Source organism: Ilyonectria robusta, assembly GCF_021365365.1.
Source record: "Ilyonectria robusta strain PMI_751 chromosome Unknown BGZ61scaffold_29, whole genome shotgun sequence".
Lineage (NCBI taxonomy): Eukaryota > Fungi > Ascomycota > Sordariomycetes > Hypocreales > Nectriaceae > Ilyonectria > Ilyonectria robusta.
This window is the reverse complement of record NW_025764463.1, coordinates 450,124-474,925: the sequence shown is the minus strand read 5'-3', so window position 1 is coordinate 474,925 and position 24,802 is coordinate 450,124. Positions and strand designations below refer to the sequence as shown.

Genomic DNA, 24,802 nt, shown 5'->3' with positions numbered 1-24,802 from the left:
TCCCCAGATTGAACAAAACTCCAATTCCAGACGCCTGAGTGAGTCGCCACTTGGGAGTAAGGAGATTGCTGAGGATACTGCTCTGGCCTAGCCTATTGATCGTTAAAATATTGCGATTCTGAAGGTTGGAGATCACTTCGCAGTGTGTGGATATGATGTGGGCTAGCTTTGATGACAGAAAGCCGACTGTGCTTGATGGATCCTTCAAGACCACTTTTACTGTTATCAGGATATAAAGTCAATACCCTGATGTCATCGGGTTGAGTTAACAGTGAGTAGGTGAACTTAGCCATGACCATAATACCTAGTGGTTCTAAAGTCCCAGTTATAGGCGACTGAAGCTGGATAGTTGTCAGCAGATATTGTTAGATATCGAAAGTAAGCAGTGCATCCATGAACTGCCTGGATGTAGACTCACATCTCGTACTAAAGGTAATTCATCACAGCCTGAATGAGGCAAACTCGTGACCCTGCAGTGCCACTCAACATTGTACAATTCTTCAACTCCAATGCCTTGCGCATCATCATGATTGGCCTCTTTTTTGGAGTCCGCTGCGGGGTGTGTTCACTCCCCGTCCTTCTTGAGGGTTGATTGATGCCAACACATTAGCTGGCCTATGATGTGCCCCCCGTCCAACATTCCGTAACTACATTAACAAAAGGTGTACCCGTGCGCAGCGAGACCGGCTATGAACTGTCAGCTGTCAGGCGATACATCAACAAGCCGACGATCGATCCACGTTGGAGGGCAAGTCCAGGCGGTCGCCCACATCCAGCAGGACGTATCGCTCGTCGGGATACTGGACAAGAGGGCTGCGTGCGCAGAAACCCGCGCTGCCTCTCCTCGCCCTCAGCCTGATCTGTCATCCGGTATGATAAATCGGCTGTTTTCTCCCCGGTGCGTTGTCGAGCTTCAAGTATTGGAATTGCTGCTTCAGTAGTAGCGAAGTGGGAAGCGATCCTCCGGACCTGGGGGAGAAAACGAGCTACAAGTGGCTTGATTATCGAGAGCCCCAGTACACACATACCCAGAGGGGGGACTAGAAGCTCAACAGTTAAAAAAAAAAACACCAACAATGGGATCAACAATGGATACCATATACCCAGCCCACTCAAAATACACTAGTTAACTCAGTGGCTTGAGTATTTCTGGAGATTTTTGAGCTTTGGCATAGTAAAGTTGATAGATGCCTACATTCTTCATTGTGTGATAGACTGACTGGTGCCTCCAAAGACATGGCTAGATACCATCATAACAATTTTGCCCATCACCCCAGCTATAGGAATGGGCGTCCAATCTGCTAGAGTTACTTACTGGACTAATAAGATATCGATAGAATAGTTAGCTAGCTTGCCTTCGCATTTGAGAAATACATCGCGAAACGAGTCGGCAATTTCCTCTTGCACGGCGGACATGACGTCCACTTGCAAATTGGCTTGTTTGTCGAAACAGTGCTATTATTGGTGATAACATAGCTACACACCCAGGCACTGATTCAATTGAGCCTTAATAACACGCTGGTGCAGTGTGTATCGGCTGCCCATCGTTTTGTATTTAACCTCAAACATCTGATAATGATAAGGTGTAACATTAATCCGGCATTGATAATTTGATGAAAAGCATAACGAAAGGCTGGGAGATGTGTAGTATTTCGCAGTATCCCCCTTTTGAAGTCATGAGCAACCGTAACTTGATATCGGCTGGGGGTAACAAAGTGAGAAGTCAGCACCTACGCAGTTTGATGGCTGTATTGGAGAAATGGATATGTATGTATGCATGGAAAGGCAGAAACGCAATGGAAAGGTCAAAATTGAATTTGGCACAACCCCGAAATAGCAAACCTCCGATTCGTGCTCTATCCTAGACTCCTGAACTTAAGTATGGCATTGCCTGATGAGGAAGCAGACCGAGCGGCGAGGATAATTTATAATATTACACAAATCTTTTAGCTGCCTGAGAATTTGACTCGGTCATATTATTCTTGCAAGATCCTAGTTGGGTCAAAAAAAGAGAAGACAACAAGTCTAGCGCAAAGACGATCCATGCCGGAAGCAAATGGGAACGGTGTCACCCATACGAATGGGGCGAATGGGACCTTCGCCAACGGATTGCCAGAAGGGAATAATCCGCTTAAGCCATAAAAATTGGAAAGATTTGATGAAGGATCCCGCTATGATATGATACGGATTTCATGGGGGCTATAGGCTCAATGGGGAGACCCATGCGAGAGCTGTACCCATCTACAACTGTGTAGGCCAAACGAGGGGTGAAGAGGGCGAGAAGTTGGCAGCACAAGGATTTCATAACTTGTGTTCAATTAAACGCTGAGCCAAAAGTATAGTGTACACTACTAATCTAATCTAACTTCTGTCTGCTCCCTCAAGGTGAGCAAGTTGCCGGCACAAGGTCAAAAATAGTGTACACTACGTATTACTGTAGCCAGGATTAATTGGTATCATAATCAAACAACTTATCTAAATATGTACATAAACGCAGCTCATGCTGGCTGCAGCCAATGAAACCCCTACAAACAAATGCACTGTGAGGTGGCTTGCAAAGAAGCTTGCCTTTTGGGCAGTCATTGATACATGTTGGGTACGGGACGGCTCATTCGATCAGGGTGGAATGATAAGTGATTTGGGCGATGTGCCAACCAAACCACTGTACCACATGAGATAAGTTTGGAGTCGAGTCACCAATTGGCTCCAGTGACAGCTTATATCCCTGTATTTGCTGGCATTATTCTTTGTTACTGCTTCAAGCCCCAGCCTTTGGTTTTGTAGCTGAACATTATGTTTGTGGCTGGCTCCAACCGATCCCACCCAGTCCGCATCCTGTAAAGGTTCACGTTAACTAAGTTAAAGCAGGCTGCCTAAACGGTCTCCGCGCGTCATTTGGCCGTAACCGAGGACCAGTTTCACCGTCCCACATGACAAATTGCTCCACAGATGCCTCTTACTTTTATTCTGGATTTCTCCGCCGGGTAGATCGCGCTGTTCTAACTCAGCCACTCAAACGTAGGATGGAGGGACTAGGGTCATTCGCTCTAGTTCCAGTTCAGGATCTTCCCGAATACCTTAGTTTTTAGCTCAAAGCCTATCAGTCGGTTATACGAACCGAGGAAGCGGCGTTTGATTTCCAAATGGAGGAGGCGGCGGCGGTTTTCCCAATTCAAGGGTGGCGCATCAAGAAGACTAATAAGTGTGGCTACTACTCCATGGGACTACCCTGTCTGAACGTCAATGTCGTATTTGGCCTGACTAGGTTAAAGAAGCTTATTGTCTTGGGTGGAGCACTGCCATGGCTGGAGCAGGCCGAGAATCGGATGGTTCGGTCATCATATGGAGAAACGAGATACAGGAGAGGAGGAAAGCGGTATCTCCATATACGATGCACCGAGGCAGCGTAGGTTAGCTGATTATGTGGATACCTCGTCCAGAATGATGAGCTAAACTGGTTCACCCCCAAGACCTAGCAGAGCAATTAACTCCGGGTCAAAGTGCGACCAAGGGAATAAGTAAACGCAGTTGAGTGCCTACTCTGTCCTGCGATCTCCCTGTCCTACCATCTCCCCTACTCACATTAATATTGTATTCATCGAGGAAATGCCAAACCAACCTACGGACTGAAGAAAGGCAGCACAAACACCTCACGACCCCCACCTGACATGGGCCATATCGTCATGGTCGCTCGCTAGCCTACCCCGGCCGCCCCGGAATGTTGTCTTGGCCAGGATTTTGTTTATCAGATGATCTGATAAGATTAGATGTCCCCTGGCACAGTAATGTAATTGGTTATTGTCACATCTTGGCAGGTCGACTAAGCAGGGGCCGCTGATGTCCTACCCACAATTGATCCGGATCCCTCGCTCTCCGAGTCGGATCCTTCAACAAGATCGGGTTTCTACGCCGTGCCGGGAGGATCCTCGATTAGGAGACAACCGTTGATGCTTAATTTCGCTAATGCATCATACATATCCTGCGCTTGGCGTCAGGCGATTCGCGGCATTTTCTTCTCTTTTACAATCTGTGTATGCTATGGGCGGAATGCCCGCTTTCGGAGACGCGCCAAGAACACGAGAGGGAACCGTATGCAACCACTACGAGGCAACAGAGACAAATTCTGACGAGGGAGTAGCAGAATTAAGGCGCAAGACCGAAGCGCAAGGATGGTTGGCGACGATAATCCGGTGGCGATCCCAAAGCCAAGACATAGGTTGTTAACCACGACCCTGTCGGGAATTCACAACCCTGTTCATACTGCAACCTTAACATGTGCATTGAAAAAAAGGGTTATGATAAAATACGAAGGTGAATTCTGGAATATAAGAGTCGGGATTCTCCTCATGTTACCAGCAATCCTCTGTCCCTCAGTTCCTCAGTTTCACTGGCCTAGCCCTCAAGCACCATACTAGCCTATCTAACGGTTTAACCAGCCTTCCGATCGCTCCGAAAACATGCGTTCATTTGTTACTTACGCTATTTTGGCTTATGCCACGCTGGCAGTAGCATCGATCGACCCTCGCTTTGAGTTCCCCGACACAGTCCCCGCCATCGAGAGACGTCAGGAGCCTGGCACCCCGTTGTATCAATGTCATGAAGACTGCGGTAAATAAACGTTCCGACCTGTACGGTCTCAAGAATATGAAATTAACAATGTGCTTTTATTAGGCCTTCTCATTACCCTAGGTCGCACTGCTGGTTATTGCTCTAACGCTGAGTGGAATCAGCGTTATGGTCGTTGCATGAGCTGTGCCAACACCTACAACATCTGGCAGTACTACGGCACCAGCGTCACCAGCCTGGCCAAAACCTGTGGTCTCACGGCCTCCCCTAGCCCATCGGCGGCTCCGGCAGTCGCTGCTCGCACTGTCGATCGTCGCTTTGAATATCATTACACTGTCTGATGCATAAAGCCGGCTCCTTGGCCTCGCAGCCAGGGACCGGGTTTGATGCCTCAAGCCGTAGGGCCTTGTGGGTTGGAGCCCTTATGGCTCCGACTGCAGCTAGCTAGCTGTGGAAATCAGAATCCTACATACCTTTACTTTGACCCTAAGCCCCTACCTTCTCGTATCACCGTTCTATCTGCCGAGAAGCGGCAAGAACCCGGCACCCTTCGGTACCAGTGCCACGAGGATTGTGGTCAGTATCCTCACTTTTTTACCTTCGGTTGTCTCATGTGTGAATATCTGGTCGATATGTACTAAAGGATTGAATCGACACGCTGTTTACTCTGAGAAGACCCCCCACACAAATGCTTGAATTGTGGATAAAACTGTGTTTTTTGACCTTGTGCCGGCAACTTGCTCACCTTGAGGGAGCAGACAGAAGTTAGATTAGAAGACCCCCCACGGGCCCCAAGATGATTAGTCTAGACACTCTGCTCAACCCGTCACTCTTGACTAAAGTGTAAGATCAGAGGGGACAGTTAGTGTCATAGGATCCTCTTATTCGGCTCTCTTGGTTTTCATAAACCTTTATGCATTGACTAAAAATCACGCACCCACATCTCCTTATCCAGTAGTTTACCTAATACAAATATCTACGCTGTGCACAGTGCATAGACAGCCTATGAATCTTGAACGAGGACGTATTTGACAACAGCCCTGTCAGTAAGGTCATGAACAAATTTTAGACGACACCTGACGTCGAAGAAGAACAGTAGAATTTGAGATAGTATTGCTATTCAATGAAGCTTCTCACGTCTCATTTATATCAATGGCTAACCGTCGCCATGTCCAGTCTCACTAGATGACCACGGCAATATGGTCATCCATGAATTGCGCAATGTCCTCCACAAACAAACTTGCCAAAACGGAAACGCCACCAAAAGCGATGCTGCAATAATAAACCCACTGATACGCATCAGCATACGCCGACTGACCCGCTGTGACCACAGCGTCCCATTTTGTGACGTTGCCATCAATTCCCGGCAGAAGCATTATTTCCTTGATGAGTGACGTGGCTGTTAGCCCAATCGCCGCCTTTATGGTGTCTGGGTCTGTAACACCACTCGCAACCATTGCACCCGACACACGCGCTATAAGCAATGGAGTCAACTTCTGCACTAGGATGTTGTAGTAGATGGCGTAGCCAATGGCACCTCCAATGACGCGAATAGACAGTGTTAGAGACGTCATGGTGGCGATAATCTCGTCGGGCGTGATGATTGTCGTTATGACGCTGGTTGGCACGACGATTCCACCGACACCGAGGCCTGCGATGAGAAGAATCGGATAGACAATTTTCTCGTTGTCCAAGTCGGCTGCAGCCAAAGCTCCGCATCCAGCTGTCATGACGCAAGACGCAACAGTCAGAAGCCATCGAATGCCCTGGCCTCGCAGACGACTCATGAGTCCCAACGTAATGACACATCCAAGCATGACACCGAGTCCGAAAGGAAGACCTCGTAGTCCAACGGCGACGGGATCATGGCCATATACGTTGAAGGCTTGCGTGGGCCAGAGCATCAGGACTGAGAAGAAGTTTGCGCCGGAAATAAAGCTGATGAGCAAAAGAATTGCCAAGGTTCGTGGGGCTTTGCCGAAGTTTTTGGGAATCATCGGATATTTGGCGCCCCAAATCTCCCAGCAAACGAATCCGGCAAATGCGCATACGCCGATGATCAATGGAGCTATGACATGAACGCTACGCCATGAGTACTTTGAAGTGTCAGCTTGATCACATACGATGACTGGCCTGGGTGTCTTACTGTATAACCACCCCACAAGATGGCAGCAACCACCAGCGTGATGCCGGCGATTGAAGTTAGACCCCCCAAAAGGTCGATGCGCTCGAAGACTTCCTTTCGAGAAAGTGTGGAAGTGACGCTGCGAGGCGGGGGAAAATAAAAGAAGACGGCAACCAGCAGACCGACCGCAGTGTAAACGATGATCATGACGCCGACATATCTCCAACCCGAGTTGGCCGCAATAAGCTGAGCCCAAAGAACAGACGGGCACCACGGGAGGATGGTCATTATCAGAGCCGCGACGTAGATGCCTCGCTGCGAGGTTGGTGCGAGTTCAGCCGTCCCCGCAATGGCGGTCAACTCGTTGATGCCAGCACCAACTCCAGAGAGGGCCATGCCGCCTTGAGGTCGTTAGTGTCACTGTGACCTGTCTGTTCGTATGGTTTCATCACTTACAGATAAAAACGTTCATAGTATGCGCAGTCGTGCAAACGATTTGCCCCACAATGATAAATAGGCTGCCCATTATTACAACATATCGACGACCAAGGATATCAGACAGGGCGCCAACGAATGGGCAGATCGCTGCTAGGCAGATGAGATTCGCTGTGATGAACCAGACCCAACGATCGGTTCCTCCTATGTCACCGTAGATGATCGGAGGGATTGCACCTAAGTATCAGTCAGTGACGGCTCTTAGCAGGGGAATGTTAACAAATACGAACCCCAGAGGTAGGGAGGCATTTGTCCACTGGTCCAAGCAAAAGCCATCGCCGTGCAAGCCATGAATCGTCGCGGGGTCATCTTTTGGAGATTTAGCTTATGCACACTGGGGCTGGTAAAAGAAACCAAGTGTCAAAGGGGAGCTTTCTCACTTTTGGAGGGGACAGAGGTGTATCGCTATGGACGCTGTCCGAGTGACCCGTCTCGCCAGCATCCTCGACTCGAGCCTCATAGGTGTCGACTTCATGCTTCTGAGCCAGGGGTGGCGACTGGTCTAAAACCACCATCGTGAGGGATTGAGCTTGTTACAGTCCGAGATGTTGTAATAATTGTAAGAATGGGTCTGGAGGATGATGGGTGAAGAGAACTCCTGGGGGTTGGACCTTATTTATGATGTTGATCTTGAACTATGGGTAGTAGCTATCGGTCTTGACGACTCACAGCCAAATCTCATATCACTCCAATCGCCTCCGTGAGGACCGACGCGCGTGTGGTTGGTCAAGGCTGGTCTAGAACTACAGGGTGGGTGTGATCCTCGGTTTGGGATGAATACGCAACTGCAGTAATTGGCTGTCTGGCAATCATCAACGGCCTTCCCCGCGTTTTGGGTCGAATTCGAATTAGGGCGACGGGTAGATCGAGCTGGGAGCCGAGGCATGTTTCCGGTATCCTTCTCTAATGGCTGAAAGGGATGCGGGGGTGGAGAGTATTAGTGACAATCTAGCCTCAATAGACGGATAGAACGGCAGAGCAAGCGTCAAGCTTCAACTAGTCAACCAATCCTTTCCACCCCACCCCGGGACTGATTCCCTATTTGGAACGACGCCGGTACTTGGGATAGAAGGGCCTATTTCCCATATGGTCTGATATTCTATCTTATTCCTTGTACCTAAGAAGGTGCCTTATCAACCCTAGGAGGACTTAGATTCCAAATCTGTCTGGAGGGCATATAAAGCCGGGTGCTCGAGCACCTCCTTTACTCCCTCGCCGATCTTGGCCGAGCACGCAATGCCTTTCTTGCTTATTTCTCACTAGCATGATGGGTGTCTTTGGCAGGAAGTGCTGTACCTCGCCTATCCACTGTTCCGACGCACATAATTCAGCTGGGTATATTGAGGCGCTTGGGGCTAGGCTAAAGACACTGGGACCTGATGTTACGAAATACTCATTCATGACCCCCGTTGACGTTAGTCCTGGCAGGGCCTAGGCGGGTACTGGAGAACAAACACTGTTGACGTTTCCGTGAGACAGATGCCTATCCATCTCCGTTAACTAGTGGACTTTTGGGGTTCAATCTATCTGAAATCCCCATGTGTGTGGCTAGAGCGGTGTCACTTACTAGAGTAATAAGCTCTTTCCAGCCGCTCCATCGCCGACAATTATCAGCTGTTTTTTTAGGTTGCACTTGCCGTTTCTTGGGATGAGCATGGCTGCTCTGTATCAGAGCCTCAGTCGATGGTTCTCCGTGCGTCTTTGGTGTATGTTCCGCGACTGGGCTGATGACTTTGTCTTTTAGTTGAGTCCCCCTTACAACAGGTAACAAAGAATCAGTAGCGGGGTGTAACAGCTAGGTGGTTCGCTTGGCGGTGTAAGTTTAGGAATGGAGACTTTCGTGCTGATAAAGGGTGCAAAAAATTTATCCCCAGGCCAGAGGATAGGTTAAGCCCTGGATCCCAATAGTCCATCGAGCTGATATTCAGCCCCGGGCTGAACCATTATAATAACTTAAGCGACTAGGTTAAAGGCGCTATTCTGGACGCTGAGAAAAATACAGGCAATTCAAACATCAGGTTCCCTCACTGAGGGACTTCTATATTTTTATACCACTTGATGAAAAAATAAACCATGTCTATATTCTACTAAAGCCGCCGGAATACATCACACCCCGAAAAGAATCATACTATAGCCTAGAAGGTCTTTAAGGCTCATCATCATCATGAGGATAATATTGAGGATAGATAGGCAAGGGTGGCCATGCTGGCAATCGATACTCTATCTGGAAATCGTAAGTGCCTGAACCAATACTAATAACCTCTTGCTTTTCAGAGTTGGTGCTGGGCAGTTTGACTTCGGCGACGGTATTCGGAGGAACCTGGACTCTTAGCGAGAACTTTGCGTTTTCTACGATCCATTTGACGTATATCAGCCCGTAAGGGCTCATGAACCGAGCGCTTGCGTGTGTGAGGTCACCTCCAGGAACCGGTGCGACCAGGAACTTCTGCCAGCCGGGCTTCACTGGGACCAGACCTGCGATACCGCGGTGCATCCAATCCGCAACGGCCCCAAGAGCATAATGGTTGAAGCTCGTCATCTCACCGGGATTGATACTGCCGTCTGGGAGCTTGCTATCCCAGCGCTCCCACATGGTCGTCGCACCCATAGACACTTGGTAGAGCCAGCTTGGTGCCTTGCGGTGGTACAGCATTCGGTAGAAGAGCTGAGCTTCTCCAACCCGAGAGAGTGCATGCCCAATGATGGGTGTGCCAGCAAATCCAGTTGCAATCTTAAACCTCGAGTTACGCAAAATAAGATGCTTGAGCCGGGCTGCGGCGGTGCGCTCTTGGTTTTTGTTTTCAAAGAGCTGGAAGTGGATGGCGAGAGCGAGGGCTGTTTGGGTGTCGCACACGACACGGCCTTCTGTTGAAATATAGCGCCTCTGAAATGCCACCTTGACTTTGGCGAACGAATCGCTATAAGACTTGGCTAGGTCTTCGAGTCCGAGGACGAGACAAATCTTGTGCATAAGAGACGTGACGTGCACTAGGTAGGCGTTTGCGACGAACTGAGGGTCCGTTACGGAATTTCCTGGGTCGTCTGGAGGCGCAAAAGGATCAAGCCAGTCGCCAAACTGATACGAGTCTTCCTCCCAGAGACCGGTAGAATGACTGCGCGGAATTCCTTCATTCACCCACTTTTGCATGCTTTCAAGCTGTCGATTTAATATTCCCTTGTCCGCATACGATGTGTACAAGTCCCAAGACAGCCCGACCAAGACGTCTCCCCAAATAGCGGTAGGATATCTCGTGTCGTCGACGAAAACATTTGGGCAGAAAAATGGAGGTACACTACCATGGTCCTCCATTTGTTCTGCAGACAGGTCTTTCAACCACCCTTGAAGCATCCCGGAAGTGTCGTAAAGATAATTAGCGGTCGGGCCGAATACATGTATGTCGCCTGTCCAGCCGAGACGTTCATCCCGTTGAGGGCAGTCAGTAGGGATGCTCAGGAAGTTTCCCCTCATCCCCCAACGGATGTTCTCTATTTGGAGTGAGTGGGTGTCTGGATTGGAGAAATAGTGGTGATAACTTACTATGTAATTGATTGAGTAGAGGATTGGAACACTCGAACCAACCAGTCTGCTCCATGTCTGTATGGACGACGACGGCCGTGACCGCTGTAAGGTCGAAGTCACTTGCATGTGAGCAGTAGCCATCAAGCTGTACATAGCGGAAGCCGTGGAAGGTGAATTTTGGCTCCCAGATCTGGTCCTCTCCTGAAAGAATAATTGTGTCACTGGCTTTGCAAATTCGTAAGGGCCGGGTGGCCACCTCCCCATCCTCAAGTTCCTCTGTGAACTGCAGCCTGACAGTCTGGCCCTTGGGACCACTCAGACGGATTCGCACCCAACCGACGATGTTTTGGGCAAAATCTACCACAATCTTGCCCGCGGGTGTTGTGAAGACTGACGCCGCTTGCAGTGTCTCGATCATTCGGACGGGTGGCCCGTCTGGAGCAACCAAAGCGGCGCTTGGGAGATTGTTGACTTGTACCTTGGCCCAGGAGGTATCCTCAAAGCCGGGAGTCTGCCATCCCCTTGGATCTAGCGACAGGTCACAGACCTCACCGTCGTAGATTTCTGAGGTGATGATACTCCCAGTGCTAGATTTCCATTCTTCATCAGAATTGATAACAGTCTTCGTGCCGTCAGCCGTCTCAGTAATTAGAATAGCTGCAAGTCCAATCTGATGACCCCAGATATTCCGGACACCCCCAAGGAAGCCGAGTCGTCCGCAGAACCAACCCTCGGCGACCTGAGCGGTGATAATGTTCTGCTCTTCCCGCAGGAGGTGGGTGACATCAAAGGTTTGGTATGAAAGGCGGTGTTTGTAGGAGGTCCAGCCAGGCTGGAGAAGTTGATCTCCAACTCGCTGACCGTTGATATGAGCTTCATAGACGCCGTGAGCCGTGACGTACAATCGCGCCCTGTTGACGGTTTGATTCAAAGAAAACGCCCTTCGGAAGAGCACCGGTTGCCGGGGAAGCGAGATGTCGACTGGTTGCGCACTCGAGATGAGGGAGCAGGTCCAGTCACTGCGGTCTAATAAACCTGCCTCTACGGAGGTCGCACTTGACCACGGAGAGGGCTTGTCATGCGGTGCACAACCAGTAACACGCACCCGTACAGATGCGGATGTACCGGACTGCAAAGGCTCGCTGGGCCAGGGCACAAGAACAGATTCACTGGACTTGACCGAGTAGACTTCTGGCAATGAAACTCCCGGACGAGTAATCTCGAGTTCGTAAAGTTCCTGCACCCAGTCGTTGACATCGGTACCGGAGAACCTCCAAGATATACGTGGCTTTGACTCGCCGATGCCAATTGCCTCTCGGTGGTGTTCAAACTGCACCCTGTCGATGCGCAGCGCCATGGTAAAGATGTCGGAGCTGACTTGAAGAACCGAATACGTATCGCAGAGGTTGCAACAATGGCGTAGCGCCTGTGCGAAAATACAGTAGTAAGTAGGTAGTATAGATAACGTGGTGTCTCAGAGGGTTCTCAAACGTCTGAAGATGGCGGCTGCCATTCGGGGGGGATTATCACAACTACCAACGAAGAACCGGGGTCGAGATATGTAAATGATATGTAACTGAGTCAGTAGTCAACTATTCTCCGACAGAGCTACAGAAAAGCTCACAGTCAGCAGGTCGAACATCCCCCTCTCCCCTCGGTGGAAAATGACCCGATTGCCTTACTTAGGCGGTGGAGAGTCATTACAGGACGAGATGGGCTGTACAGCAAGTATTCCATTTACGCGAGAAAACAGGCACTGCAGCCCACAATTCTCCACTGAAGCTGAAGGGAATATCATCGACAACCCACGTCGCCACACCTTCATGGCGGGGTGAAAACGGATTCGCGTGCTGCCGAGACTCTCATCGGCGTACAAAGTGGCCTGAGTTACTCCAAAACGCTCCTTGCACGCCCTTTCCCCCACTTCCCGCCAGCCATGGGCTTCTTAGCTGGGGTTGGACTTGTAGACTGGTCTGAGTTAGGGCAAGCGTTGGATCGGGGCAATTCCGAGCAATATGGGTCGACCCAATCCCCCGAGAGCCTCGGATTCGCTTATGAATGCGGAGTCTTCGGGGCCTGGACCGATAAGTCCCAGTCTCGGGGCTCAACCGATGGCTGTTCCCTCCTACTTCTCCAGTTCATCACGTTTCTGTGGTGTTGGTGTACCGAGCCCCGGAACCCAATCCACAAGAGGGCCGACCATGAGCAATCCTAATGCGCCCACGCAGCCGCCTGTGCAGCGTCACAAGAGGCCACGTCTGGATGGTGATGGGTCCGGAGTTCGTACGGCAATTGCGTGCCGAGCGTGTCGTGAGCGCAAGACTCGCTGCAGCGGACATCAACCAGCTTGCACGTACTGCTTGAAAACGGGACTGTCGTGCGTGTATGCGACAACTGTGCCCACACATGCTCCCTGGGATTCGTAAGCAGTTTCTTTTTTGCGTTTTATTATGCTATGCGCTAATCACTTGTTACCTCTAGGACACCGACCTTGGATGAATGGGGCGATAAGATCTTGACCGCAATCAGCAGTCTTGCTGGCGATGTCAACCTTTTGCATCATCCCCGTCATGGTATTCCCAGCGTTGCAAATTCCAATGCTTACTCCTCTCCTACTCTCACTTTCGGAGAAGATCAAAACGACTCATGTGAGACTTCTATGGAAGAGCAGTCTAGGTGCATTCCAATAGAGGGTCCTAGTCCAGTTACAAGTCTCCCGTCGCTTCTGGCATGGAACGTCTTCGCCAACCAAGGTGACGTGTTGGCACGCTTCTCGCTGTCGCTGTCAGAGCACGCGAGACAGTCCTACGCGTCGCGAACTTCGGGAAAAGAAAGCGCAAGTTGCGCCAAGCCGGATCTGCTCTTCCTCGCCAACGTCTTCGAAGCTCGGTTCTTACCGGTCCATCCCGTCGTTGACATGGCCGAGGTGCGCAGCTACATCGCCCAAATTAGCGAGTTCGGGGTCCTCTGGAATACTGAATCGTGTTTGGTTCTGCTAGTGGCGGCTTTGGCAAGTATGTACTCATATAATCAGGGCCATCTTTCAGCGTTGCATACAGATTCTTCCGTCTTTGCAAGCACCGAAACTAGCTCTAGCATCGAATGTACACCCGGTGCCTTGAAGTATTGGAATATGGCTAAAAAGAGGTTGGCTTGGGCACTGGAGGATTCTGGACTATTGGCGGCCCAATGTCAATTTCTCGCAGGGTATGTGTAGTGCCATTAATTGTTCGATCCTCGAAATCTCTTTGATCCCAGAGCTACTAACACGAGAACGGGTCGCAGGATGTGGCATCTATACACCTCGGAGCCTGCAGCGGCTTGGAAAATGTTTAATGGCTCGGTACTAGCTATCGATGCCGTCGCACTTCGGTACAAATCTAGGATGGCAGGTGTGCAGCGGACAAGTGATGCGGCGTTGATAGAGACCATGCGTTGGGCTTGCATCAATTTCTTGTGGTATGTCCGAGCTCGACTTGTGACCTCGAGACGTTGCTTTATGTCATTGCATATAAACTAACACCTTCTGTTCTTTAGCCGTTTGCGCAGCGAGGAGGAATTCTCCCTTGCTCCATCCGTCTACAAGCAACCCGACAGAGACATCGAGTCTCAAACTTGGGGGTACGATGATGATTCAGCTCTGCTACAAATACGGCAGAGCATTCTCGCCGAGTTTAAAAAGCTGCACGCAAACATGTCTACGAATGAACTCGGCGCTTTGCATGCAAATCTCACTGCGGCAGAACGTGCACTGGATAACTGGCACGAGAGACTGCCGACACATCTGAGATTCTTCGCAAACGAGGAGCCAGAGCTTCAAATTACAGAAGGCGAATATTATCCACGGTTACTCCAGTCTCGCTACTTTGAAACCAGGGAGCTAATTTTGCGACCGTCGATGTATGTGTTGTTGCATGTGCCATCCCTTCAACCGCGCGCAGACACACCCGACTTGAATACCGCCGAAGGAACCTTATGCGCCTATTACGCGTCTCAATACCAAGCCATGTGCTTACGACACCGGGACATGGTACTTACCCGGTTGAGCTTCTTCTTGAACCCCCATATGGGTGGGCCATTACTGAATGACGGTTGGCTCAAGACACGAACTTGTCTAAGTCTCGCATTGTTGCTTCTGGCTGCTGAACGTGGTCCCTCGTCCGAGGAGGCCTGCTCACTGGAGGTAGATTCCAACTCAGTGCTAGATGCTGTCGAAGATTTGCTGAGACGTGATTGTATATCCGGCACAGGCAAGGTATACTCGAGTCTTTTGTATGATATACGCGGGAATTGAACTTGAGTCACTGTCTAACATACTCGTGATGTGAATTCAAACCCGAAAGTCTGAATGTAGGTTCCGAAGTATCCTCAAATTGAAAGCGCAGTCCCTTGACTCTGCCGACCAATACTCTAGAGCTCTTACCAGGGCGCGTGCACCATCCCTGCATGTCTCTTCGTCGGGCACCTGCAGTCTCTCTAGTCCAGCCCGATGCTGCGACTTCAGTCTCCGTGCGGCTATCAGGATCAAAGCGCTTCTGATACCCTTCCTTAATCCCAGCCAAGTATTGTGGTGTCTGTATGCTGTGACGGCGGTCTTCTGGAAGATTACGTCCAACTTGAGACATGCGTTGGCCAACTCGATCAAGTTGTTGACCAGTGCATGGGGCCACCTCGAGATATCGTTGTGAAGCAAAGCATATAGAGCCGGCAGGCATATGTCATGTTTGACACTGTATAGACGCCATCGAAGGTAATGTCGAAGCTCATCTTCGCAAGGGGTAAAATCGTCCAAGGGAAACCGCATGACAGGGGGTAGCGACTCGTAATAAGACGATAATTGGTATCTGAACTCTTGCAGCGCTTCAACCAAGCCCTGGAAGAAGACTTCTGCGGCGCTGCCAGCGGAGCGATAGGCTTCCCGCCGCTTGTCCTGGAAGAAGTTGTCGATGCGCATCTCGAGCTTGCAAAGCATGATTTCGGTAAGAAAGAAATACCACGACTGATCCTCGTAAGGCTCGTGAGGAACAGGCAATGGCGCAAGCCCTTCAGGGCTGACTGCTTTGTGTGATGACGCTCCATTTATATCGCTCGCGTATCCATTGGGCGGGGTGGGCAAGGAGGTCGAGTATGCAATCACATTCAATCCAGCCGTCTCCATCCCAAACTCACAGGCCACCTCGCTAGATGCAATCAGTATGCTGATTATAGGGAGATGACGCAAATGTGGTGTTACTTACCGCTCAGCTTTGAAACAGCTCCAGCAGAGGCGCTGTTCCATGCTGCGAGAGTGTCTCGGACGTTCGCCTCTCGTCTCTCGGGCAATTCGCTTGGAAATATACGCGCGGCATGTGGTGGAAGCCATATTCAACAAGCGCCATCCCGCAACCGGCTTCTGCAGGTACAAGAGAAATGTACCTGCCATGAACATACACTGGGCTGCAGTCAATGACGATTGTGTACACAAAGCTCCGAGGCGTTTCTGCCCGGCACTGAAGTAATCTCGTGCCATCGAATATCGTTCCAAGGATGGCTTTGGGCGGTCATAGTTCTCTAAATCAGAAATGTCCCAAGGAGAAGAGATGGAACCCAACGCACATGCCAGTAACTGTTACGCGTCAATATCTCGGTCAATGTCAGTCACTTTCGGGAGACTTACAACTTGGCATGTTATCCCGCCCCAGTCGAGGCCATTCTCTACAAGATTGGCTGCTCGAGCTCGCAGTTCGTTGGGTTCGAGGATCGGAAATCTGGAGTGCACATTTCTTAGGAAGCTTTCTATCAGCTCCGGGACTACGGTGCCGTCGTCTAAGCCGCTTCGAACGCCGCCGGGGGCGATGTGCCTGCGTTTATTGGGATTCGAAAGGGGATGCTCGTCCCTATAACTGCGCGTATCTTCATCGTCGCTTTCCTCGTCAGAATATTCCAGAAGTACATCCAGGCTGCTATTAACACTGCCCTGGAACTCTAGTATCGGCCATATGAGAGTTTCCTCAACAGTATACGTCCACCACACGCCAAAAGGGGGCTTTTCTGGTTGAGATAAATCTCTCCTCAATGATAGAGACTCCATGACATCACCATGAGTCTTGTGGTACTGTTCGTCGTATATCGGTGTACTTGAGCTTGGACTTGCAATGATTGTCTCGTGGCGAGGGTTCGGATTGCCGTGCATGGCGGGAGCCAGAAGCGATCGCATTTCTGCGAGATCCACGCCAGCAGCATCACCACTCCGACGCACAGGCGCATTCATGTCCAGACGCTGTTCGACATTGGATAATCTGATCAGGATGGAGGCTATTTGGTCATGGCCAAGTGTCGACGGGCTAGATGTCGCCTGCTGCCTTGTACTTGCTATACTGTTTCTTCGATCCCTGCGCGTATGGATGGTATGTCAGCACAGAATCGCTTTGAGTATCTGCCCTCGCACAGCTTCAGCTCCATGACATGAAGCAGCAAGGAAGGGAAGCGTCTTGTATCGAGGTGGTACGACATACCCTAGATGTGGGGGCGAGGATATTGACGGGGTCTCAGAAGCCCCCAAACGCTGACTTAGGTCATCCATAGCGACCCTGGGGTGTTTCCCTTGGTTCCTCCCGGCTACTGATAAGTGAAAGCGGCAATCTGTTTGCTCCTTAGCGGTAGGGTTGGATGCCAGTGATGCTTCGGCGGGTCAATTGGGTCTGGGTCGGTAAAAAAAACATGGGGGCTGCTCGGATTTGCCGAGTCGAGGGCTTCATTTGGCAGATGGGCCTGAGAGCGGTGAGACAAAACTACCACTAAACCCCAAAGGTGTAAGTTAGCTCGAAATAGCAAAACGGCACTTCGGCTTCGTCGGGGGCCACCCGAGCCGGCGCGGTTCCAAGCTCATTGGGTCCTTCAAGCCGAAGCATGCCTGTCGGGAAGTGGTTGGGACAGGTGGTAAATGGCATGAAAGCCACCGTACTACTTGAATGTAACTTGGTGACAGTGTCAAGCGCCTATTGATCTCACCTCTCCACTTTGCTGGCGTGACTATCGGCTATTTGACATTTTGTCATCTGTCTATTGAGGTTTGGAACTAATTAGTCATGTGAGACTGATCAATATTATCAATTTAGACACGTATTTCTCTGGCCTGATCCTCAATTGCTGGCATCTTGCTAGATTGAACGTATCCACCCGCGACCCGAAAGCCTGTTGTTTTCCTCTTTAGACCTTTCGTTCCACAACCTCCTCTTTATGTGCATCCTCAAACCCTGCTTTATCAAGCTCAATTGTAGCAATGGCATCTCGAAACCTTTCCTCACCGTCGAAGATGACGGCGATTTCTTCCAGTGTAAGGCCATGTGTCTCCGCGAACGTAAAGTAGATGATGGCAGTGAGCAGGGCATTGAATACACACTGGACGATGTAATAGCGCCATGACAGATTTTGAATCCCGATCGGGTTGATAAAGCTGGCGACGAATGATGAAGCATTGATAGTAAGCATCGTGAAGGCGAAGAACAGGCTCCTCTGTTTGGTAGTGACAGTCTCAAGCGGGTACGTAATGACCAAGGGGATCCAACAAATTGAGTTGAAGAAATTGAAGATGAAGATCATGACCAGAACGCCAATTCCAAAATTCTTCTCTCCCGTCCTTAAATATGTTGCGGAAAGTGCTGTCCATATAATGAAGCAACTAGTCATACCGGTCATGGAGAAAAGGAAAACTTGGCGACGGGTCACCCGTGGAATCAGGAGTGCCGCCAGTAAGGCGCAGACCCAGCACCAGATGCTTGATATACCGTTGATCAGTGTCTTCTCCTTCGAGGTGGTCATGCCGATTTGGTCGAGAATCTCCGGTAAATAGGTGGAAATGAAATTTGAGCCAGCACACTGTGAGCCGACAGCCGTCCAGAAGCATAACCAAAGGCGATGGCGATTGCCCTTTGAGCCTAAGATTGTTTTGATTCCGTCCCACTCGAATTTCAGTTTTGTTTTGTCGGCTTCAACGCCGGCAATGATCTCGTGCAGTTCCGCCTGTACCACGGCGTCTTCAACGCCATTGCCGTGATATTTGACGAGGATTTCGCGGGCCTCCTCAATACGACCTTTCGATACAAGCCACCTAGGACTCTCCGGACAGAACCAGATAGTAAGGACTTGATAGATAGGGAGCATGATTTGGAGAATGCAGGGGATCTTCCAAGACCAATCCGACGCCATACCAAAAGTACCGAATGTGATCCACGCACCGATGGTAAGTCCAATGTAGATGCTTGTGTTGTAGATGGATGTCATGGCCACACGTTGTTTAGGATGTGCCAACTCGGTCACGAGAACTGGCCCAGCAACCTGCTGAAGGTTGGATCCCAGACCCAAGAGCAGTTTTCCGCCAGAAAACATTCCAAACGAGGTGGAAAAGGTCTGCATAATTCCCATCGCGATGACAATAATGCCACCGACAAAGCATAGCATGCGACGGCCGAATCGTTCATTTAGTGGCCCGCCGATAATGCAGGCGACGATGCCGCCGACTGAGCTCGAGGCGCCGAAAAAGCCCAAAGTCGCACCGGTCGGATTGCCAAAGTTTGTCATGAACTTGTCGACTGACTGCAAACTATTGGTCATGCTCAGATCGAATCCCCATGCCGTTGAGGTTAGAAGGGGGCTGAGGAGCAGCAGATACAGCTTGACCAAGTTTGGATTGCGGTACCACGGCGGCGAGTTCTGAATGGCATCGTGGACCAAGTCTTTGTTGTACATGACTGCCATGTTGGAGTGAGAGAGTGATGATGGGTGTTTCGATATGGCACATTTTTTCCTGGACGATGACTTGACCAAGTATATAATAAGCCTGAAGAGAGAGTGAATTTGTGTATTCCCTGGTCCCAGGTCTCCACTTCCCCGCGGGGAAGGGCTCAAATGCCTACCAGCCCGACTCCAAGTTACATAGAAACGTGGAGTACCTCGGGGAGGTAGGTAGGACCACAATCCCTCGGGGCAATGTCCACCGAATTCTGTCAGGTGAGGCAGGAAATGCCATGTAGGCTCTGTTAGTATGCATCTCGATGCCTAGACTACCTGGCCATCTTTGTGGAATGAAATGACGATTCCGGAAACGCAGGGCCGCTCAAGGTGCACCCCTGACCAGAAAAGCGAACTAATTTTTAGTCGAAGCGAAACTAGCTGAGGTCAGGCCGCCTCGAGGCGAGTGAGCAGGGATCGGGGCAATGCCGACAAGCGTGGAATGTCTCTCCACCCGCGAGTTTGTCAGAGGACAAGGACAAGGCCCCAGGCTAGTTCGTTCCACCTGGAACCCTGATAGTGGCCCCATCTTTTCTCCATCTTGTCTCCATATTCATCTGCAGGGGTTGAGCTTCACTTACCCTATACTCTTACAATATATTGCCACCTGGGCCTGGAGAGACGCCGGAACCGCAGAAGGCCCTCGAGCCGCAGAATTGCTAGATAGCTGCACAGTGTTGGAGGACGCCGGGGATCCTGAGGCAATCATAAATCATGTATGTAAAAAGCCTAGCCGTCCTTTTGCACCCGAAAGACATCGTGTGAGTCTCTGACTTTCAGGGCTAGAATTAAGGACTGAATAAACAAAAAAACCGAACTCTGGAGAGCCATCTCTCATTAAACACAAGGTACACAATGACGTGATATTTGTCCACTATATTATGTGAGTCTCTCGGGACATTTGAGAGCGAAGCCTCACTCTCCCTACTTAGGGCACCACGCGGCAACAACAAACTTAGCGGCTGGGTAAGCCATCCTAGGCCCACCATTGCAAACCCATACCACCAGACACAATTTGTGTACTTGTATTTTACTGTTCTCTATGACAGCTCTGTCAGAAGCCCACAGGCCTGTCATCTCACCAACCTGTCATTCTACTGACACCGCTTGCCCGCCAACCATGCACCGTCTTTCAATCCTCAGCTCTATGGACTTCACCGAGCTGGGCAAGATATCAGCCGAATGGTCAGAATTCGTCCAGAACGCAACCCCTTTGGGTTATTCCAAGCTCGTTCCTGGCATGGACCCCAAGGCAGCCCGTGCTTTGGTCGAATCATCTCGAGCACGTCTATCTGATGCTGACCTCTCAGCCAGTGAGTAACATCTCCATGATTCTACTGTACCCGACCAACAGCATCGCATCAATCGACCGTATACCACGCTGAACCTCCCTCCAGACGGCCTTAATGTTCGAACCTTGACTTGGACCGATCCAACCACTACCCAGCAACTCCAGTTTCGCCTCTTCACCCCCCCTGAAGCAACCGCAAACCCCTCGCAGGTCTTCCCTCTCTACCTTTATTTCCACGGTGGCGGTTTTCTCCTTGGCTCCATTGACTCGGACGTCGCTGAATGTGCCCGCATAAGCACATCCTCGGGCATGTTGGTCCTCTCGGCCAACTATCGCCACACCGACACGCACCCCTTCCCCGCCCAACATGACGATGCCTGGTCTGCACTGCAATTTGCCTTGTCCTCTTCGCCCGAGTTAACCCAGGTTGATCACACGCGCATCCTTGTTGCCGGTGCGAGCGCTGGCGCTAACCTGGCCCTTGTCACTGCTTTGCGCGCCGGCGTCGAAGTAAACACCCCCTTGCATAACCCGTGTTCATTCTAACGACCCCCAGAACATCCCACTCGCGGGTTTAGTCCTGCAGTCACCCTGGCTCGCTGATCCGGCACTATTCCCCGATTCATCGTCCGCTTCCCAACACGCAGCCGGGCCTGTGATCACAGCGGCTGATCTTGCATGGTACGTGGCGCTCCTCGCAGCTGGGACCGCAGCATCGCCTCTGCTCGCTGCAGACGAGGATCTTCTGAAGCTACCCCGGACATATGTGCAAGTGTGCGGGATGGATCCACTGCGGGATGATGGCCTGGTCTTTTGCGCGCGCTTGAAGGAGATGGGGTAAGTTGGTTTCTATTCCGTACACGTCTCGCGCGGGTAGGCTAATGTGTCATTCGAAATAGCATTGAAGTTGGATTGGATGTGTATCCGGGCTTGCCGCATGCATTTAACAATATCCAAGACGAGTTGCTGCCGGCATCGGGGAGATTCTGGCGGGATTGTGAGAAGGGGGTTAGGTGGCTGCTTGGAGACCACCGAGAGTCAGTGGGAGTAGAGAAGTGGATTGGAACGTCGAAGGGAATAAATCAGTAGGCTGGATAGAAAGAAACAATGATCCAGAAGTATTGAGTAACCGCCATCTCAAACCTCTGGTATTATTTGCAGGCCCCTGTGGGCTTTGATAAATTATCATGATGGGAATTCGCTAGATACAGCTGGAAATTACAACTCTATGCAGTGTTCAAGTTCATCTTTGACTCTAGGAATTTCCAATTCGTCCTTGTATAGAGTCTGATATAGACCAAACGAAAATTAGAAAGCCGGAAACATACGTCACAATATTTGTACACACGTCGAATGCAGTCTTTAAATCACGACTTTCGACACGTAATTTTGAGGGCATTACAATGCCAAATAAAATCCCGGAATGAGACTAATGTCCTATGCTCCTACTCAGAAGTACATCTATCGAGAAGCGGATAGGCGAGAAAGCAAGACACTCCCACGTACAGTATTCACACCATAGGCGTAAATAAAAGCTATCAAACAAATACCTCACACCCCACGGCCTATGATTTACCACCTATGCTTCCTGCAAGCTTTTGTGCTGCGCCTCCTGGTACTGCTGGGGGCAAATATATGTGGCAAACTTCCGCGTCGCAACCTGTGACTCGAACATTTCGTCGACCTCGGCGATGCTGCGACCCTTGGTCTCTGGAATACAGAAGTAAGAGAAGATAAAGCCAATAACGCAGAGGCCGCCAAAGATGAAGCCACACAAACCGCCGAGGTTTCCCTGGTCGCTGTTGAACATGTACGGTACCACAAAATTGAACAACCACGACGAGAAGGCGGCGTTAACGAAGGTCACTGCTTGCGACAGCGCGCGTAGACGAGCCGACGAGATTTCAGCCGCAATGACAGGCGTGGCACTGCCACCGCCGAGACCAAAGAAAAAAGTGATGATCTGCATCATGACACCGATGTACATCAACGCCGTGGTATTGGTGGGCCAGACGCCAGCGATGCCAACGCTGAACCACAGCAAGCCAACGCTGACGATGCTCCAGAGCAGGATTGTTCGACGGCCAAAGCGCGTCATAGTCCACCACGAGATGACGGTCGCGGGAAGTGCAAGAGAGATGCCAACTTGGGAGATTTCCAGCGACTTGACAAAATTCATGCCGGCCATCTGGAGGAAGTACGGGCCGTTTGCGAGCAACGTCACGCCGAGAAATTGCTGCAACCAGAAGGTGGAGGCGACTATAATAGTACGGCGTGTGTTGGTACCACGGAAACACTCTGCGATGGAAGCTTGGCCGGTAGCATTTTGGGATTGACTCTCGTGGTCGAGCGTCTCTTTGATGGCTGCGAAGCCGGCGACCCTGTTCACGCGCGAGGAGTTGAGGCGGTTGTACATGGTGCGCGCGCGGTCTTGACGGTTGAGACTGACAAGCCAGAAAGGACTCTCAGGGATGATGAAGGAGAGAAGGAAGAGAGCACCACACCAAGCCCATTGGGAGGCAATGATGACCTTGTACGCAATGGGAGTGAATATCAAGATGCGGGCGTTGACGGAGCTGATGGCAATGACTTGGCCGGTGACCTGAGACCGAGGTCAATTCTTGGTTCCAGAAATTAAATAGGGAGTGGACATACCATGGCGAAGGTGAAGATGGAGAGGAGAGGGCCACGGAGCTTTGGCGGTGCGACCTCGGACACGTATGTCTGGCAAGTCGAGTTGAGTTGTCCCATGGCAGCACCGAGGATTATCTTGCCGACCAAGAAGATTGATCTACGGGTATCAACGGAGTCGGGGATATCTGATATGTACATGACGGTAACACCTGACAGCAGATTAGTACACCATCGTTGGAACAAATTTCCCAACGGTCAACGGGTCCATACCAACAGCAGCAATGAAGCCACCGGAGCGGAATCCCCAGCGACGGCCAAAGCGGTCCTGGAAGGCGCTGTTGAGCATAGCACCGATGATGATGCCAAGTTGGATTAGGGAGTTCCACAGCGACTGCCAGAGCGCTGGGATGATGAACGTGTTGTCGGCGAGGTGCGTGCCGTATTCGAACCTATGAGAAGGTGATCTCATCAGCAACGGCACAGAGCAGAGTACGAGACCGAGGAGGCATTTCCAGGGTAGGCTGGGCTCACTGGAAGGCGGGCATGGATATACAGGCACCGACAATAACCATGTCGAAACCGTACATGAGCGGCCCTATTGCGGCACCAATACAGGATAGAATGGCGATGGGGCTTCCCTTGATGGCCTGAAGCGGAGTGACATCCTCCGCACGGCATGTCTCTTCAACATGGGAGACAGCGTCCTTCGTATCTTCGACGGTATCTGCCATATCTGCGAGCAAGGATGGATGAGTAGTAGCCGTGGGTGTGCTTGTTGGGCGAGAGTCGTGGGCTTTGCTGACGAACTTCCGGCTCAGCTCTGGATGTGTGTATTACCTCGGAGGATTTGCTATCAGACAAGCCAAGTCGCTGTGTCTCTGTTGGAGTGATGGATATTGTCAATTGAAAGATGGAGATATTCCAGACAGGCGGCAGCGGCTAACTTATAGTCTTATGCCACCATCACACACCCCCAGATGGTTAGTACTGAGGTGGTGGGGTGTGGGAAATTTGGACGCCTGCTAGGTACGTAGTAGATCCCCCAGAACCCCGGACTCGATTCTCCGCACAGTCGGAAGCCACTAATATCTTCGTGGGTTCGACGCCTGACCTGCCCCGGCTCCCAGAACAGTGTCGACAGATGTCCCCAGATACTACCGATGCCCTCTGGACACAAAGACGCCCCGAGTTAGACCGAGGTTTGTTCAGACTCTTACTTGGAAGCATGCGGGGAGCAGACAAGGAAATTCCCGGATGACACCCTCATATTTTCTTTCCATGAGGTGAGTAAGTGACCATGGCGTATTCACCTGCCCATCTTGCATATAATTTGGACGACGGAACTTGTCGCCATGTTCCCGCCGTGATTGACAAAGAAATCTGGCCTGGCTGGTAACCTAAG

General features: G+C 50.8%; 9 protein-coding genes across 9 annotated transcripts; 3 read left to right on the top strand and 6 right to left on the bottom strand.

Annotated features, from left to right (window-relative positions):
• Positions 1-92: 92 nt before the first annotated feature.
• On the bottom strand, positions 93-1,416 carry BGZ61DRAFT_484363 (uncharacterized protein; the record flags this gene model as incomplete). The annotated part of the gene is made up of 5 exons (XM_046249600.1): positions 93-341; positions 419-552; positions 771-929; positions 1,221-1,240; positions 1,316-1,416. 5 exons carry the CDS (start codon positions 1,414-1,416, stop codon positions 93-95), a joined length of 663 nt encoding a protein of 220 aa, XP_046097579.1.
• Positions 1,417-4,571: 3,155 nt separating this feature from the next.
• Positions 4,572-4,835, top strand: BGZ61DRAFT_318475 (uncharacterized protein; the record flags this gene model as incomplete). The annotated part of the gene is made up of 2 exons (XM_046238905.1): positions 4,572-4,608; positions 4,672-4,835. Coding segments are annotated over 2 exons (201 nt in total), but the record flags the coding sequence as incomplete, so codon positions are not given.
• A 912-nt stretch (positions 4,836-5,747) lies between these two features.
• Positions 5,748-7,495, bottom strand: BGZ61DRAFT_498766 (fungal trichothecene efflux pump-domain-containing protein; the record flags this gene model as incomplete). Its single annotated transcript, XM_046251322.1, has 5 exons — positions 5,748-6,062; positions 6,210-6,662; positions 6,713-7,092; positions 7,148-7,363; positions 7,417-7,495. 5 exons carry the CDS (start codon positions 7,493-7,495, stop codon positions 5,748-5,750), a joined length of 1,443 nt encoding a protein of 480 aa, XP_046097577.1.
• A 1,837-nt stretch (positions 7,496-9,332) lies between these two features.
• On the bottom strand, positions 9,333-12,063 carry BGZ61DRAFT_538616 (alpha-L-rhamnosidase; the record flags this gene model as incomplete). The annotated part of the gene is made up of 2 exons (XM_046254679.1): positions 9,333-10,672; positions 10,725-12,063. The coding sequence occupies 2 exons, from the start codon at positions 12,061-12,063 to the stop codon at positions 9,333-9,335; spliced, it is 2,679 nt and encodes an 892-aa protein (XP_046097576.1).
• An 844-nt stretch (positions 12,064-12,907) lies between these two features.
• BGZ61DRAFT_538615 (uncharacterized protein) lies at positions 12,908-14,795 on the top strand (the record flags this gene model as incomplete). Its single annotated transcript, XM_046254678.1, has 5 exons — positions 12,908-13,128; positions 13,188-13,913; positions 13,992-14,165; positions 14,244-14,606; positions 14,675-14,795. The coding sequence occupies 5 exons, from the start codon at positions 12,908-12,910 to the stop codon at positions 14,793-14,795; spliced, it is 1,605 nt and encodes a 534-aa protein (XP_046097575.1).
• A 241-nt stretch (positions 14,796-15,036) lies between these two features.
• Positions 15,037-16,878, bottom strand: BGZ61DRAFT_538614 (uncharacterized protein; the record flags this gene model as incomplete). The annotated part of the gene is made up of 3 exons (XM_046254677.1): positions 15,037-15,886; positions 15,944-16,311; positions 16,363-16,878. 3 exons carry the CDS (start codon positions 16,876-16,878, stop codon positions 15,037-15,039), a joined length of 1,734 nt encoding a protein of 577 aa, XP_046097574.1.
• Positions 16,879-17,894: 1,016 nt separating this feature from the next.
• On the bottom strand, positions 17,895-19,442 carry BGZ61DRAFT_538613 (putative MFS hexose transporter; the record flags this gene model as incomplete). The annotated part of the gene is made up of 1 exon (XM_046254676.1): positions 17,895-19,442. The coding sequence occupies one exon, from the start codon at positions 19,440-19,442 to the stop codon at positions 17,895-17,897; it is 1,548 nt and encodes a 515-aa protein (XP_046097573.1).
• Positions 19,443-21,517: 2,075 nt separating this feature from the next.
• BGZ61DRAFT_307142 (uncharacterized protein) lies at positions 21,518-21,789 on the top strand (the record flags this gene model as incomplete). Its single annotated transcript, XM_046238752.1, has 2 exons — positions 21,518-21,603; positions 21,666-21,789. Coding segments are annotated over 2 exons (210 nt in total), but the record flags the coding sequence as incomplete, so codon positions are not given.
• A 619-nt stretch (positions 21,790-22,408) lies between these two features.
• On the bottom strand, positions 22,409-24,050 carry BGZ61DRAFT_292669 (general substrate transporter; the record flags this gene model as incomplete). The annotated part of the gene is made up of 4 exons (XM_046238588.1): positions 22,409-23,368; positions 23,422-23,609; positions 23,671-23,849; positions 23,932-24,050. Coding segments are annotated over 4 exons (1,446 nt in total), but the record flags the coding sequence as incomplete, so codon positions are not given.
• Between the last annotated feature and the right edge of the window lie 752 nt (positions 24,051-24,802).